At 41.3% G+C, this 16,051-nt stretch overlaps 1 protein-coding gene across 2 annotated transcripts; it reads right to left on the bottom strand.

Moving 5' to 3' along the window:
• Positions 1-147: 147 nt before the first annotated feature.
• kptn (kaptin (actin binding protein)) lies at positions 148-15,680 on the bottom strand. Of its 2 annotated transcripts, none has more exons than XM_028595290.1 (12): positions 15,164-15,680; positions 14,091-14,173; positions 13,191-13,275; positions 12,010-12,064; positions 10,756-10,834; positions 8,405-8,478; positions 7,339-7,445; positions 3,673-3,777; positions 3,484-3,547; positions 3,214-3,349; positions 1,738-1,911; positions 148-999 (listed from the first exon to the last, which is right to left on the bottom strand). In XM_028595290.1, exons 1-12 carry the CDS (start codon positions 15,363-15,365, stop codon positions 835-837), a joined length of 1,329 nt encoding a protein of 442 aa, XP_028451091.1. In that variant the 5' UTR covers positions 15,366-15,680; the 3' UTR covers positions 148-834. The 2 variants fall into 2 exon arrangements, with proteins under 2 accessions (XP_028451091.1, XP_028451092.1); XM_028595291.1 differs by having other exon boundaries at positions 1,738-1,887.
• Between the last annotated feature and the right edge of the window lie 371 nt (positions 15,681-16,051).

The raw sequence follows: 16,051 nt of genomic DNA, 5'->3' as shown, positions 1-16,051 counted from the left end.
AAAGGAGTAAACAATCCCACGCCATTTGCATCAGTGTTGACTTGTTTAAAGTAACATTCTGAAAGTCAACATTAACTCAAATTAAAAAAAGGAAGAACACGGTGACAACACAGGCGATAAATACCCAGCAGACAACCACAACAGTGAGTGTATAGACCCAGATGTGATTTATTATCTGCAAATTTACAGCACATCAGCTCCCAGCTTAATGTCAGCTCTTCACACGGTTCCTTTTACAGCCACCTACGTTCAGTATTCCACCACAAAGCAGAGTGGTACTGTTTTTGGTGGCTAATGTGATGTTGGATTTTGTAACTAGCGTCACAACTAAAATGTAACTGTTCAGGAATACACACCCCTGAGAAAATCCTTCACATCCCACATGTAAATAAGGCAAACACTTCAGTCTCAGGGTTTCCCCCAGTGTATTGTAAGCCTGGTGGGCCTAAGTTTCTCCCCACCAGGCCTAAGCCACTGGGAAGTATTTTTTAATATATTTTAAGACGTTTTTAAAACGGTTGGAAACTTAGACAGTCATATTTTCAAATCTCCAGTTAGCTTTTAGCACTGACTTAATGTAGGGCCCTGTGGAATCTGTCTTATAGCTTTTTTAAATTGTCAATTTTCGCGATTCTGTCCACGATTCGGTTATCACACAAACTATTGGGCTCTACATTAATGCTGCCATCAGCCTGTGACTGGCCCCAGCCGGGCCCTTGTAAAAAAAAAAAAAAATCAAAAAGACACTTGCCTAAGGCTTAACAACTTTTCTGGGCGAAACCCTGAGTCCGAACCGTCAGGACTTCCACATGGAAACACAATGCACAGTTTCTCTTATGTCGGTGGTGTTGGAGCTGTACTCTCCTCTGTCTTAGCCGGAGCATCCTTCTCCTCAGTGTCTTGTGCTTTGGCTGACTCCAGTTCGGAGCCAGCTGAGAGGGCTGACACCCTGAGGGCAAGCCGCTCCAGGACCAAATCAGCAGTGCTGGTGAGAGAATGCTGAAAAGACACGGAGCAAAACAACACAACATCAAATGAGATATACAGTATGTAAGACGGATTTGAGGAAGTCAGTTGAATTCATCTGCAAGAGAAATGTCAGCACTGATCTCTGCCCTAGATAGCTGCCTGGTTGGGTCTGTGTTGAGCTGGTGTTGGACGTGTGAGGGCGACAAAGCTGAAAAGGAACATGAAGTGAGATATTTATGCAGTTAATGGGAATCAGTTTTCTTTGGGCTTTGTTGTTGTTGCGATGGAGAATGATGCTATAAGAGGCATCACAAAATCACTGAAAAACACAATTTCAATGTAGAAAAGCAAATAAAAAAGCGTTGTTTTCATTGTCTAAGTAGATATTTGTGTTGGATGTTGTTTTTTACGTAAAAATGTATTGATTTTGACAATTACAGGCCACCACAGATCAAAAGAACAGAGGAGACAAAACATGCAAAGGGCCTGTAAAATCAGTTCTATTCTGCAGCAATTTCTTCTGGTGGCCAGTGGAGGTCAGCAACTACTTGATGCTTCAAGTCTCTTCTCCAATAGAAATCATATCTTTTCCCAGTTCAAGAGGGTATTCTTTTTGTGTTTGACCTAGTGAGCAGATTATCTAGCTATTATGGCAATATGCAGAACAACAGTAGGCTCAACAGCAGAGAGGCACCGGCCCTGGCAGGAAGCTACAGTGTATCTGTTATTAGTATCTTGGATCGCTGTGAGGCAGTTTCTGCTACGTACCTGTAAGATATGCAGTCCCTTCAGTGTGAGGACGGCCAGCTCTCTCAAACCATCCCCAGTCAAGTCTAAGTAGATGATGGACAGCAAAGGACTCTTGAAGCTCCGCCTCCACTGCAGCTGAAACTGTTCGTCTCGTCCTCTCCCTGCCGGCTGGAATTTGTAACAAAGAAGTTCCTGCATGGCGCACAGGCAGATAACACAGTCGTCATCAAGATCTCGCCACATCAGTCGGCCATTCTAATTATCAACGTGGCATATTGTGTCATGTTCCATGACATTCCATTGCTCTTGACCTACTGTATGTCATTTTTTAAGGCCCTGTCTGGTTTGGCACCTCCTGAGATCCTCAGGCAGCACTCTGTTATCTGTCCCGCTGTCACGGCTGGAAACCAAAGGTGACTGAGCATTTGCTGTTAAAGCCCCCTAGGTTTTGTTATTATCAATGTAATGTTGTAGTGGAGAAGGGTAAAGGGTTAATGTTGTCTCTACAATACAGGTAAAATAAGTCTGTTATGGATGGAAAATCAATAAATATGTGTGTTAAAAAAACAAGTATTGTGTGTGTATCAAAGCCTGACATATCTTCCTTCTCTGTACCATAGAGCTCCATTGTTGTCCAAAAGCTATTAAAAACACATCAGTGAGCCACACTGTTGCACTGGTGACATGTTCCCTTATTACCATGAACACACACACACAGTAGTTTATTTTGACTTAATTCCACACACACCATCCTACAAATACTCACAAGAGCACCAAATGTGTGGTAATCCTGGCTGGGAATAGTACCCAACAAATGCCCTATTTCCTCCTGTTTTAGTAATGTTTGATAAAAAAAAACTACAGTGCCCAGCTGTTTTAGGATTGTAGGATGTATTTTATTTTATCAAAAAGATTTACATCCTCAGTAGGAACCACTGAGGTTTTGATCTTTTCATGGAATTTATTGACAGTAAAAAAATCTAGAATATGACCAGCTTTATCCTATTATTAGTTTCGCATTGCCAGACCTTCCTCCACAGCGCTGCGGAGGAAGCTCTGGCTAGTCCACACAGCATTCTGGGATTGGAGAAAAACGTGCTCTGGTTTATTGGCATTTCTTTAAACCAATCACAATCGTCTTGGGCGGTGCTAAGCGCCGGACGGAGCAACGGTGCCTCTGCAAAATAGCCTCGTGAAGGAACTTATTTTGGTGGAACGTGTACGTTCAAAAGTAGTTTTAGTCGTGCAACAGAATAGTCTAGCTAGCTGTCTGGATTTACCCTGCAGAGATCTGAGGAGCAGTTAACCATAGTCCTCAGAAATCCACCGGAGGTTAGAACGACAACACAAAGGAAGAGGAAGGTAATGGATATCCGGCCTAAATGAGTGAAATCATGTGGAATTTCCATCGGCAACGGAGCAATCCCTGAAGTGGAATGTCGTGGATATGGACTATCCTATTATTAAAGTCTATTAGTGAAGAGGAGCTCTGACCTGCCCGTATGTTCCCAACAGCACCTCCTTCTGCCCGTCAAAATCCAGGTCAATGACCAGAGCACAAAGCACAGCGTCCCACTGGTCACTCTCTGAGAGGCACACCGAACGAGACAAACCTCGCTCCTGGACATCTCTGAGGAAATACAGACACACAAATACTGTAACACACTGTTCTCAACTCAGCCTGGAGCCAACCAGTCAGAGTGAAAATGCACAAAACCAAGTGATTACTCCACTGATGTCTTGATAAAGTTATCAGATTCTGACCTGTAGACGACTGACATCTCTATACTACTGGTTACTAGGAGGTTGTAGCTTTCCATTTCCACACCTGAAAAAGGAAAGACACAGACAATCAAAATGTTTGATTTTTGTATCACAGTGACGACCAGACATAAATTACACCGCTTATCCAAAAAGAGCAAACTGAAGAAAAAGGAAGGAGCAGGAACATACTTTGCTCTCCGCCGGGCTGGTTGGGCTCAGTCTGGCAGCTCAGAGGGAACAGCAGCACTGAAGAGATTGGACTGTCGAACTGGAACCGCCAGCTCTGCAAAACCTCTGATAAAAACGGATACATTATATAGCCTTAAAACAGTAGCATGTTGTAGTCATTCAACATTGAACCAAGATGGAAATCATACAAAAGATAGATTTTGAAAATCCCGTCAGAGAGGAATATAGGATCAGTTTTTATACTCAAATTGACAAACTAAGATCTTTGCTTCCAACATGAAGATAGTATTTGTAAAGTCCCTGCACACCCACAGGTGATATGATTAGACTTTGGCTGTATCTGAAATCACTCCCTATTTAATATGCACTATTCTTACTGTCCACCAGTGCCTGAATGAGTGTGAAATGTATTCACTACGTAGTGCCTTCAACAGTTTCCACAATGGAATGAAACCAGTAGCATCCATAGCATGTAACTTCGTCTCTGCTAGCAATCCCACAATGCATAGCATCTCATAGATACAGAATGTACAGCCATGACATTGGTGTAAATAATAACTTTAATAATGATACAATGAATGATGGCTCAATTCCATGTAGCTTTCAGGGTCCTGGTATTAGCTCACTGCTACACTGTCACGGCCCTGCATTAAAACAGAGCATTGCGTTGATTGGTGCATGTTTTTAAGTTACCAGTGAGAGTATCAGTTGGAGTCCAGTTGGAGTAACAGAAATAATTTAAAAGCTTATCAGCAGCTTAGCAGCAAAGCTTTTTCGGCAGGTGAGGTAACTCCGCATTGTTTTGACAAAGCCCCCTCTGTACCACAGGACTGGCTCCAATCAAATGAATAAAAGGGCTGCATTTTTTCACACGGGGCTCTTGAATTGAACAGAGCCATTGGTAATGTTATTATTAACACATGCTTTTCCTAATATGACTAGTCAAAATGTCTGCTGTGAAAAAGTCCTACAGTGAATGAGTGAAAGAGGGTGTGATTTCACACAATGTCTGCAGAATGCGAAGAGCAGGAAAATAGTAGTTACTGGAGGTAACTATTGGTTAACCCCATCGAGGCTCTGCATTGGCACCCTGACACAGATCTTTGCAGTCAGGAGGTAGCAATCACACACTTTAAACACCAGCACACCTCCTGCTCATCTGCCTTTTTTACTCAGCAACAGCAATACAACAGGGGCCAGCTAGGTTTGTAGTTAGGGCTATGCATGTACTCGCAGAACTGGAGTTACATCAAGTAACTACTAATTATATTTCGTACATGCTACGCCTTTTAATGGTCTTCATTATTGGTAATAGAGGCGATGTACTCACAGCTGGGCCCAGACTCAGTTCGGACCCAACGGGTGACTGGGTGAAAGAGGTCACATGGTCAGGTCATGAACCTGAACCGGAAGGTGCCTGTAGCACTGAGCATCAAATGAGACGCAGAGTCCGATGTTACATCCCTGAGATGTGACTGTACAAAAGGTAACGTGGAAGACCAAGACGCAGCCAGCCCAGACACGCTGGGCTATGGCAGAGAAAACATAAAGATGGGGAACGCCATCAGACATCTCCCTGAATTCGCCTCACTTGAGTTTGGGAGACAGAAGCAACCCCACCCAGAGATGGGGGAGCTCTAATCAACTATGATATGCACTTGAAACAGACTTTGTATCAGTGCAGCAATGCAAAGTGCATAGGTTGCTCTTTACTGGTGAAATGAGGCATGTGGGAGGGAATAGCAGATTCCAGAGGCTGTTTGGGGATTGCACACATCCGGCAGTCTCCCCCTCATTCACCCCACCTCAGTCAGGGAAATAGAAGAAGCAACCCCATCCCAGCTGGGATGCCTCCAATCAACATATATATTACCACTGAAAGACTTAAGTGCAGTGCAGTAAACCGTGCTTCTTCAAGTCGTCTCTGAACATAGATTACCTTGACGGCGGTCAAGTGAGACAGCGAGGGAAGCAGTATTGCAAGCTAGTGCTAAACTAGATTGCAAGTCACGATGTAACCACAGCTTGTTAGCTAGTGACGATTAGCAAAAGTGTACTATGCAATCAGAGCACTGGCAACACGAGGCCCTCCGCTTCGGATGCAATGTCGTGACGCAGTGGCTCTGTGCGGAGTTTAGCACCGACCATGACGATTGTGATTGGTTTAAAGAAATGCCATTAAAGCAGAGCATGTTTTCCTCCCATCCCCGAATGCTGTGTGGAGTAGCCAGACCCTTCCTTCAGCGCGCTTTGGAGGAGGGTCTGGCGAAGCGAGACTACGGTGTGAGTGACACAAAGTGTATGTGGGAGCAGCCCTCTTCTCAGCACTGTGGGAGTGTGTATAAGCCATGGGACCATTGCACATATTATGTATAGTGTGTAATTTCCTGAATAATATTTTTTCACACCTTGCACAAACCTCACAGCCTTCTTTTCCTTTCTACAACAGTTATATTGCACATATTAGTTATACTGTCTCCTTACTAGGGCTGTGCTCGATTGAAGAAATTCTTAGTCGACTAACACTCATTCAATTGTATCTACTAATCGATTAGTTGATTTAATCGAAAAATCTGTAAATCTGAGTTTCTCCGCAAAGAGTCATGCAAAAGCACCACATTAATTCTTGTTTACCAAAGATGTGCTCGTACGTTTCTTGGAAATAAGTCATTCAGCATGAAAAAAGCATAAAACATGACTAATTGACTTAAGAAATCTAAGTTGACCAAAATGACCGATTAGTTGACTATTCGACTAAGAGACTAAGAGGGAGCCGCCCTACTCCTTACATGATTTCTTTTTTTATATACTGTATATCTATTCTATATTTATCTTGACTGTGGCAGCACTTTGCTTTGTTTATTCCCGTTTTAGATTTATTGTTTACTGTATGCACCTAATATAAAATAGCAAATTCCTTCAAAGTGCAGACTTGCTTGGCAATAAATCTAATTCTGTAAGGGTGGGACAAATGTTACCTTCATCACATCGGTATATGAGTCTAGTGACCCCACATAATTCCCAGCATAGCTCCACAGAGGTCTAATCAGCCACAATAAGTGACACCTGTGTGGGTGTGCAGTGCCTTTAAGGTATATCCATGCTGGCCACATAAATAATGCAACATAGGAGTCAGATGTTTTCAGCACCCCTGGAGGAAGGAAGCGGGGGCTTCACTGTGTTCCTCACACTTCGGAGGAAAACATTGTGAAAAGTCGTCAAGATAAGATAAGATAAGATAAGATAAGATAAGATAAGCTTTATTGTCATTGCATTTACATACAATGAGATTTAGGTGCACTACCTGAGACGGTGCTCAAAAATATCCTTTTAACAAAATGAAATACATTAAATATACCTCTTCAAAACATCTTGCATACACACACATGCAACTCACATACACAATTGTCAACACATGCATGTTAAAAGGTTAAAAAGAGTAAAAAGGTTGGTTGTAATCCAATCCAATCCAATCCACTTTATTTCTATAGCACATTTTACAAACACAAAGTTTCCAAAGTGCTTCACAGAAGACTCAGAACATAAAAATATATATATATATAAAACATAGAAAGAATAAAAGAAAGAATAAACACCACAGTGGACCACATAACTCACACAGAATGTATAGAAATGAACCATTACTCTGTGTTTGGTCTGCCTCACCTGGGCCTGTCTGGTTGACCAGAGCCAGTCCAACGCAGCCATTCTGACAGCCAAACGCTGAGAGCCGCCGGCCACCAGCTATACTCAACATATCCAGCCAAAGCACACTGCATGGAGGGAGGGGAACATAACCAACACACACAGAGGGTTAGGGATCATAACATACATTTAGCTCAGCAAATGTGTTGACATGCGGTTTTTGCTTTTTGATAGGACATTAGTGAAACGCCACAAAACCTTCAGATTGCAGCATATGTAACATTGACGCTGGGGATTTCAGACTTCCACTGTCTTTACTCTCCATGTATCTCACTGCGTTATTGTGAATGCTGTCAACTCGTTTCTCTTTTCTCTGTCTGGTGCATTTTATATTGCTGCTGTCCTCTTTTGTTACTTTTATTTCCATATTATTAATGACATTGTTGCTGTCTTCAGACATTCTCGCAACGTCTTCTCTCTGTTACAGAAAGCCTTTGTATATTAGATCTAGGGGGTTTTAACTTTGACATTCGCTTACATATCAAACCCACTGGCTGAGCGTGAACAGAATAGTGTTTTATGTCAAGATTGGAGGATATAGTGAATTGGATTATGCTGAAAAATCATGAGGCTGATGAACACACAGAAACATAGAATGAATAATATGTTACTAATGGTCTCAATGACCCAATTACACCCCCTCCCCCCATACACACACAAACAAAACATAACAGATACAGTTTGAAAAATTGTCATATAAAACGGTTTGCTAGATTGGATGTCTACACTAGAAAATGGGGAAAGTACCTGAACTTTCTGGAGGGCTCCATTTCATATCACAAATACATATGTTTATTTGGTTTATTATCTATTTTGTTACTATTGTGTTGAATGGTCTGGAATACTGTAGTTATTGTGTCATCTTTTCTTGATTTTTGTCTGGGTGGGTGGGGATGACGGAAGGGGTGGGGGAGATATGTTCATGTTGCGAATGGTACATTTTGTTATAAAATAAAAAATGATTAATCCCAAAAAAATAACAATAACATATACAGAGCTAGCAGAGCCAAAGGGAGCTGAGACTGACTTGCTGGGCAGCTGTTGTAGTTCAGGGAAGAGTCTCTCCACTGGCTGCTCTTCAAACTGGTGGAGGGAGGCGTTCTGTTGGAAACACCAGAGTCAGGCTGGATTATGCTCTGATGTCACATGATGAATCAAAGTCAACGTCTACTACAGATATGCAAAACTCATCACCATCTTGTTTTTTCTCTATTGCTAGGAAAAAAAAAGCCTTCCTGTAAGTTTCATCACTTTGGGGGCCCTATTTTAACAATCTAAGCGCATGGCGCAGGTGCGTTTCGGGCTAGTTTAACGGCGGAAAAATTCAAAAGGGTTGTACTTAGTGTCTTCATTAATCAGAGGTGTGTTTTGGGCATAACATGCAATAAACGAATCAAAGGGTCATCTCCGATTCCCTTTAAAAGCCAGGCGCGTTTGGACCTTGGAGCATTGCTATTATGATGGAGGATTTGCACCGTAATATTTTTATTTGTAATCTTCTGCATGTGTGTGTGCTGCTGTGCGTCCCTGTGTGTGTAAAAAGCATAGTGTGCGCACGCTGTGCATGAGCCTAGGCACATTTTACTCATTTGCTGTTAAAATAACAATGAAACGCTGCGTTATTGACTTTAGACCAGGTTAAAGGAAATGGCGCGATCACTTTCCGCTGTCTCAAGATGCCAAGAATACACCTGAACACACCTCCCTGTAAGACCAGCACGTCTGTGGGCCACAGATGGGCGTAGGTGCATTTGATATTTAAACGACGCGGGCGCTGGATGAGAAATTGACAACTGGGTCGGTCTTAAACTAGCAAAGAGACCTGCGTCGGGCTTTGTGCTGCGCCAGGTGCAAGATAGGAGCCTTAGTGTCTTAGTGTTGAGTCTTTCCTTTGACAGAACCAAACTTTCCGAGGTCAAGGATGAACTTTGAAACTCATTTCAGCCAACGTGGACGAGGAGAACTTCAAATGAGCATCTACGTTTCCATAACAACAGGGAAAACTCCATCTGCTAAAGAAGATCGCATGATGGAAAACAGCTCTGAAACGGAGGTGAGACCGTTTTAACAAATGAATCTGGTGTTTTGTACTTTATACACTTTGATTGAAAAGAGAAGACATTTTGAGTGTCTTTTGGCGTAATTACCTGTAAAATCCCTAAAGAAAATGTCGGATTAAAAACATTCTATAGATTTCTCATGTTTCAATTTCATATCTCCACAAAAGGACAAATACCATTTCATTTTCATAGATACTTGAATAAATAAATGCAATTAAAGGCCATTGTAGAAATATCTTATGATAAATTATATAATTATACTAAAATTAGTTATGTTCAAGGCCTCATGAAACAAGTCAGAGCGCCATTTGTTTCAGCGTATTTACGTATTTCCGGTAAAAACACAAAGCTGGGGAGGGACTTGTTTTGCATATTGAATGCCGTTTAAAGTAGTCAAAGGCACTGTGTGGACATTTGCGCCACCCTCCCCCACCAGAATGACAGCAGCTAACACGGAAACACAGGAAGGAAGCCCGTTATCTGTTGTGGAGGACTTCTCGCCACCGAATGTTTTTGTGTCTAAGTGACTGATGGGAACAACAATCTTTGACATTGGTCCAGTATCAAGAGAGACCGTTGCAGTCGGCAGCAGCGAAACAAGCTACAATGTAAGTTAATAGAGCAATTATTTCATTGGTACTGAAGGTTTTAAATATATATATTATGGCATGCAGTTTAGGAAATATATATATATATATAAAGTTTTAATATATTGAATGAAAGTCTGAATATATGGAATAAAAGTCTGAATATATTGAATGAAAGTCTGAATATATTAAATGAATGTCTGAATATATTAAATGAATGTCTGACTATATTTAATCAAAGTCTGAATATATATATTGAATGAAAGTTGAAATGGAATCTGACGTCATTGTCTGCCACCATCTTGTGTTTTCGTTGTGATTAATCCTAACCGAAGTGTGACACTATGTGCGAATCAGGAAGAAATCTAGTGTCAGCAATTTTGAGCAATGAAGAGCTTATTAACTCACTGGCGAACGCATGTACGGGCTAAAAACACTGGTAACAGTACCGTGTCCAGTACCGTTCTCCCAATGAAGAAGTTTATTCACTTTTTTCATCGTGGAAGACCAAATGAAAGGAACCTCTTTGGTCAGCAGGTCCCTTTCATCAGGCTAATGTCAACACGCCTTTCATTCAATATATTCAGACTTTCATTCAATATATATATATATATATATATATACACACACACACACACACACACACATTGATTTCCAAACATACATTTGCACTCAAACACGCACGCACGCATGCACGCGCCCACGCCCACACACACACTCTGTGATCTGACCTCCTTGTACAGGTGGATCCTCTGGTCATGTCCACTGAGCAGGAACACCGTCTCTCTGCCTCCATCGTCACACTGCACTCTGACGGAGAGAGAACAGGTTGCTGACATTTGCCATGCAGACACACTGTGTCATGCTTTCTGACACACCCTGTCTGTACAGAAGCTGCTGACTGACAATGGTCCCCATAACAACACTATAACCCATTCATGAACACTAGGATAAAACAGATCCAGAGCGCAACATATTAAATGAGGTTATGAAATACTAAAAGCAGTGTGAATATATATATTTTTTTTTTTTTGAAGGAATGCTGCTGGCTTGGTGTTTAAGCTTTTGTGAGCTGCTTAAATCTATTATAATCAATAACCATGAAGTGCTGTTGATGTAGAAACGAGTACTGCAGATAATGGATACGTGTTAAAGAAAACAAAAGGGGGCACATTTTACTTTTTATATTGTCATATCATTGAGTCTACGAAAAAAAACATTTTCCATTCAGAAAGTTGCCTCCTAAAGTTCAATTGTAAATTTGATTTATCATCAAATATTTTACCTGCTATAGAGGCCATGCTTTCTAACCATAGTTGGACACTGACTGGACTATGGTTCTAGTATTCCTGAATGTGAGCTACCCGCTGGTTTGGCCGGCAGTAGTGGTTACCATGCCGACTGAAGTGTGAACCCAAGCTATGTTTGTGGGACTGAAAAGCCAGGGGGAAGCCCAGAGATAGCCGCGGAAAGCCTCGGCATTAGCATGTACTATTTATTGGTTCACGGTAGGGATGGAACGATGCATCAGTGAATCGGTTACAAATTGACAGAAATGTGTAAAGATTACAACCGGTTGAGATGAAAAAAATGTATCACGATGCAATTTTTAAACGGCCTGGGGCGTAAACATGCTGTACGTTTGATTTCACTTGTTTGACTTCAGACGTCACTACGTCTTCTTAGTTTATTTATTTAAAGAGATTTGTTTCTATTTATTTCGTTATTTTGATGTGGGGTTTGTTTTAATAATCTAATCATTCATTTTGTATTTAAGGTTTGTTTTTTAAGATAAGATACAATTACAGTTGCACTTCTGATGACAGTTTAATATTAATAAAGGAATCATTTTCAGTCATTTGTCTGCAGCACATTCTGTTACTGAGACAGAAAGTTGTGATAAGATCGGATCGTGAACTTAATATCGTGAACTGGATCAAAATTGTGAGTTGAGTGTATCGTTGCGTCACTAGTTCCCTACTTACTCTGTGTGGTACAGGTGAAAGGGCGTGAACTGCAGCTCCAGATTCAGGCAGCTCTCTGTTCACATAAACACACACACACACACACACACACACACATCAGCATGTGGGAAACATCAATTACACAAAACACAATTAGCCAAGAAGAAAAAGTAAAAACCCATTAAAAACATAGTATCCCCGAAATAATAATAATTAAAACACATGAAAAACATGATTACAAACAGTATTAACAATGTCACAGCTCAGCTTGTGTTAAAAGCCATTTCAAAGAGATGAGTTTTTAAAAGTGATTTAAATGACTCAATAGAGCTAGCTGCTTTAATATTGAAGGGAAGAGCATTCCAGAGCTTAGGACCTGCAACTGAAAAAGCTCTGTCCCCTCTGGTTTTCAGTCTGGATCTGGGACAGTCCAAAAGAAACTGGTCATTTGACCTAAGTGCTCTGACTGGGGTATGTAAATTCAACATATCAGTTAAATAAGAAGGTGCCAAACCATTTAACCCCTTAACGCCGACTGTCGCTAATTTGCATCAAACCCCTTCCATTCCGACTGCAGGCGAGATAGCGTGTGTATTCCCCCAATGCCGGTGTGTTTACATGCGATACATACCTCGGAACCTTTTGCATGCACTGGTTTCTCGTAGGACCGGTCGGAGTGGGAGATACATCCGGTTCACGTAAGCGAAATTAACCCTAACCCTACCCCTACACCTAATCCTACCCCTAAACCTAACCCTACCCCTAACCCTAAAGAAACTACTGTCAATGTTAGGGAGTAGGAGAGTGTTTTCTTTCTTGCCGTTGTCAAGATCCATGTATTTGTCATTTACAGTTTAGAAGTTCTAACAACTTTGTGACATTAATGAAATCTACTATGTGTTTTATTAATTTTACCATTTTGTAAAGAATTTTACCATAATGCCTGTTGTCGCTAATTTGCATCATACCTAAATTTATATCTATTCCATATGCTATAGACAAATTAACAATCTCAACTTAATTTAGCATCAGCTTGGAGCCAGAAACACACATAATATTCTGTTTATATAATTGTGAATAAATTCAGGCGTCAAGGGGTTAAAGATTTAAAAACAAATAATAAAATCTTAAAATGGATTCTGAGAGCGACAGGCAACCAGTGGAGAGAAGCACTGCATGCTGCAGGACACGGCTTCACTCACGTGCAATAGACTCGAGGTTGAACTCGGAGCCCGGCTCGTAGTCACAGTAGATGTTCAGGAATGGCGTGGCTTTGTCACCAGAGTCCTGCAGGAGTTCAGCCGTTACCAACAATGCTTCTATAATGTAGAACTTTTTTACAACCCTCAGAAATGGTTTTATTGCCACAATAAGTACATTTATGAGGAATTTGCCTTGGTGAAAGGTGCATACATAAACAAACAAACAAACAAACATTAAATATTAAATAAATACGGAAGCGAAGAATTCCACCTACAAAGCTTCAACAATTAATTAAATCTTAAAAGGACAAGTGATGTAAGCCAGTGGTAAGCATGCCCCTGTCCCAGCTTTTTTGGAACGTGTTGCAGGCGTCAAATTCAAAATGAGTGAATATTTGTCTTTGTAGTGTAGTTAATTGAATATAGGTTGAAAAGGACTTGCAAATCATTGTATTCTGTTTTCATTTACGTTTTACACAACATCCCAACTTCATTGGAATTGGGGTTTGTACAAAGTAACAGTTGCATAAGAAAAAGGCTGACTGGGTTGAGTGCAAAATGTGCAAAGAATATTTAGTATATGCAATGGGCAGATGTAAAGTCCAGGATGAAGGTAAGTGCAAGTGTAGTAGCTAGGGATGCAGTCAGTCAGTGGGGGGGCCGGGGCCTTGTTGGTGAGGCTGACTGCAGAGTCCTGATGGACCACTGTGTTTGGTGTTTTAAGCCCCTAACGTCGGCAGCGCTGCCTGGAAGGCACTAGGATTAGGCAATGGTTAGGGTTAGGGTTAGGGTTAGGGTTATTGAGCATGGACCGCAGCCTCCTGCCAAAGGGGAGGGGTTCAAACAGTAGAGTGTACACATGCTATGACATATCAACTTCAATATACAGCATGCAAATACCTTTACAAATGTGATGCCCACCACCAGGCCTCTTTTGGGCGGAGACTTGTTGAAGGCATCAATTGAGACAATCTCTGCATCGACTACATAAAGAAGACATGGTATGTATGTATGGAAGACAAGTTGCATCACAAGTTTCAGGACTAAATCACTCAGAGTTCCAAAAGTACATTACTAAAAGAAAATCACCGCGATATCAACTGGGGCAATCAACAATTCATGAAAGGTTGCGACAAATCGCGAAAGACACTTTTTTGTCTTAGTTTATAGAAAAATAGAGCAAAAAAACGTCAGAAGTAGCAGCCTCGAATGGAAATAATCAAGTCAAGTGAAAGTACCTCAAATGTGTACTTAAGTACAGTACTTGAGTGTGCTTGTCTACATTGCGCCACTGTATATATGTAGTGAACATACTGTATATGAGCATGTGTGCTGGCATGCACTGATTTAGGTTCTCACTACTCCCCTGTATGTAATGTGTATTGGAAAAGATACGTCGCTTAGGGTTCACAGAATCACGAAAAAGCCCTATAATATTCTAGAGCAGGGATCTTCAACAGGGGTGGGGTCCAGAGTCAGAGTTACTGCAGGGGGGCCACCAAATAATTGTAAAGTTATTTTATTTTATTTTTAAACATTGATGATATTCTTACTGGCCTAATGGGTAAGGTAGTCACTAAGGTAGCCATCCACAGATACAGGTAATCTTAAGGGTTCACTGGGCCGTTTAACATTAATACATGATTTATAAAATAATGGCAACAATTATTGTAATAGTTCTATGTAAAAATTCTATGCACTAAAAAAGGTATGTATAATGGTTTTAGGCCACCCTACAAGTTATTGTAGGCCCAGTTTATTATGCAATTTAATTTTATACAATATATGTAGTGGGGGGTCCCTGCTCTGTCTCTCTTTCTACTAAGGGGTCCTTGGCTTAAAATATGTTAAAGACCCCTGCTCATCTGTGCTATTACTAAACTTCACAGTCAGTTTACACAGAATCCTGCTCGGATATGGGTTTGTTGTGGACCTCCATGTGTACTTTAAGTAGATGTTACAGTGCTGAGTACCAGGGATGTAGGTGAACTGAACCTCCTTGGCCACCGGCCGGATTTTGTGCTGCAGCTCCTGGTATCTGAAACACAGCACCTTCCCTTTGAGGGTGGCCGCCAGCAGCTCCTGCTCCCCGGCCTGACACAGTCCGTAAATGTTGCTCTGCGACGGGAAGCGGCTGAAACTGTCCTCCGCGAAGGGATACGACTCTCGCAGCATGCTGCAGGATGAAGCCGAACTCACTAGTTTAGTTTTATCAGAAATGCCAAGAATGAAGTGTGTTCACTGTGGGTCCGTGGCTGCTCCGTTCTCCAACTCCATTCACGTTCAATGTAAATTAGCTCAAATTAAACTAGACATTTCCGGCCATTCTTAACGAAATATAGCTAACACTTACGATAAACTGTTATATGTAACGCTTGATTCAGTAATAACGATTTTTATTTTATTTCAAAGACAGAAATTCAAAGTTTCTGGTATATTTCGGACTGTAATAAGCATGGACGTTTTATGCCATGGACGTCACGAAGCAAAACATCCGGGTTGGGAGGAGGTGCGTTCATGTTTATTGGAAATGTAGCAATTAGTGTTCATTCTGTCGCTGAAACGTAGAGCTGCGTGCTGATGGATTTCAAACGTCGTCCATCCTGTTACAGAATGAATTTGGTCATCATTTTCAAGTTCAAACCATTATAATTCTTCACATTAAAGGACTACGTGTCTATAATACGGTACATTCATTCTATGGACAAACATGTGCGGCCTAACGAGACCACCTGGGGTTCTGAAAGGCACCATGGCTTTCCTACTTCATGTTGTAAATTGATGACAGACTCGACGCATCATATTCATCATCCTGCCCCCTACCGGTACTGTCCGTCTGTTACACCCCAAATCACAGCACT

Source organism: Perca flavescens, chromosome 13, assembly GCF_004354835.1.
Source record: "Perca flavescens isolate YP-PL-M2 chromosome 13, PFLA_1.0, whole genome shotgun sequence".
Lineage (NCBI taxonomy): Eukaryota > Metazoa > Chordata > Actinopteri > Perciformes > Percidae > Perca > Perca flavescens.
Note: the sequence above shows the minus strand (reverse complement) of the source record. Positions and strands in the feature narration are given on the sequence as shown.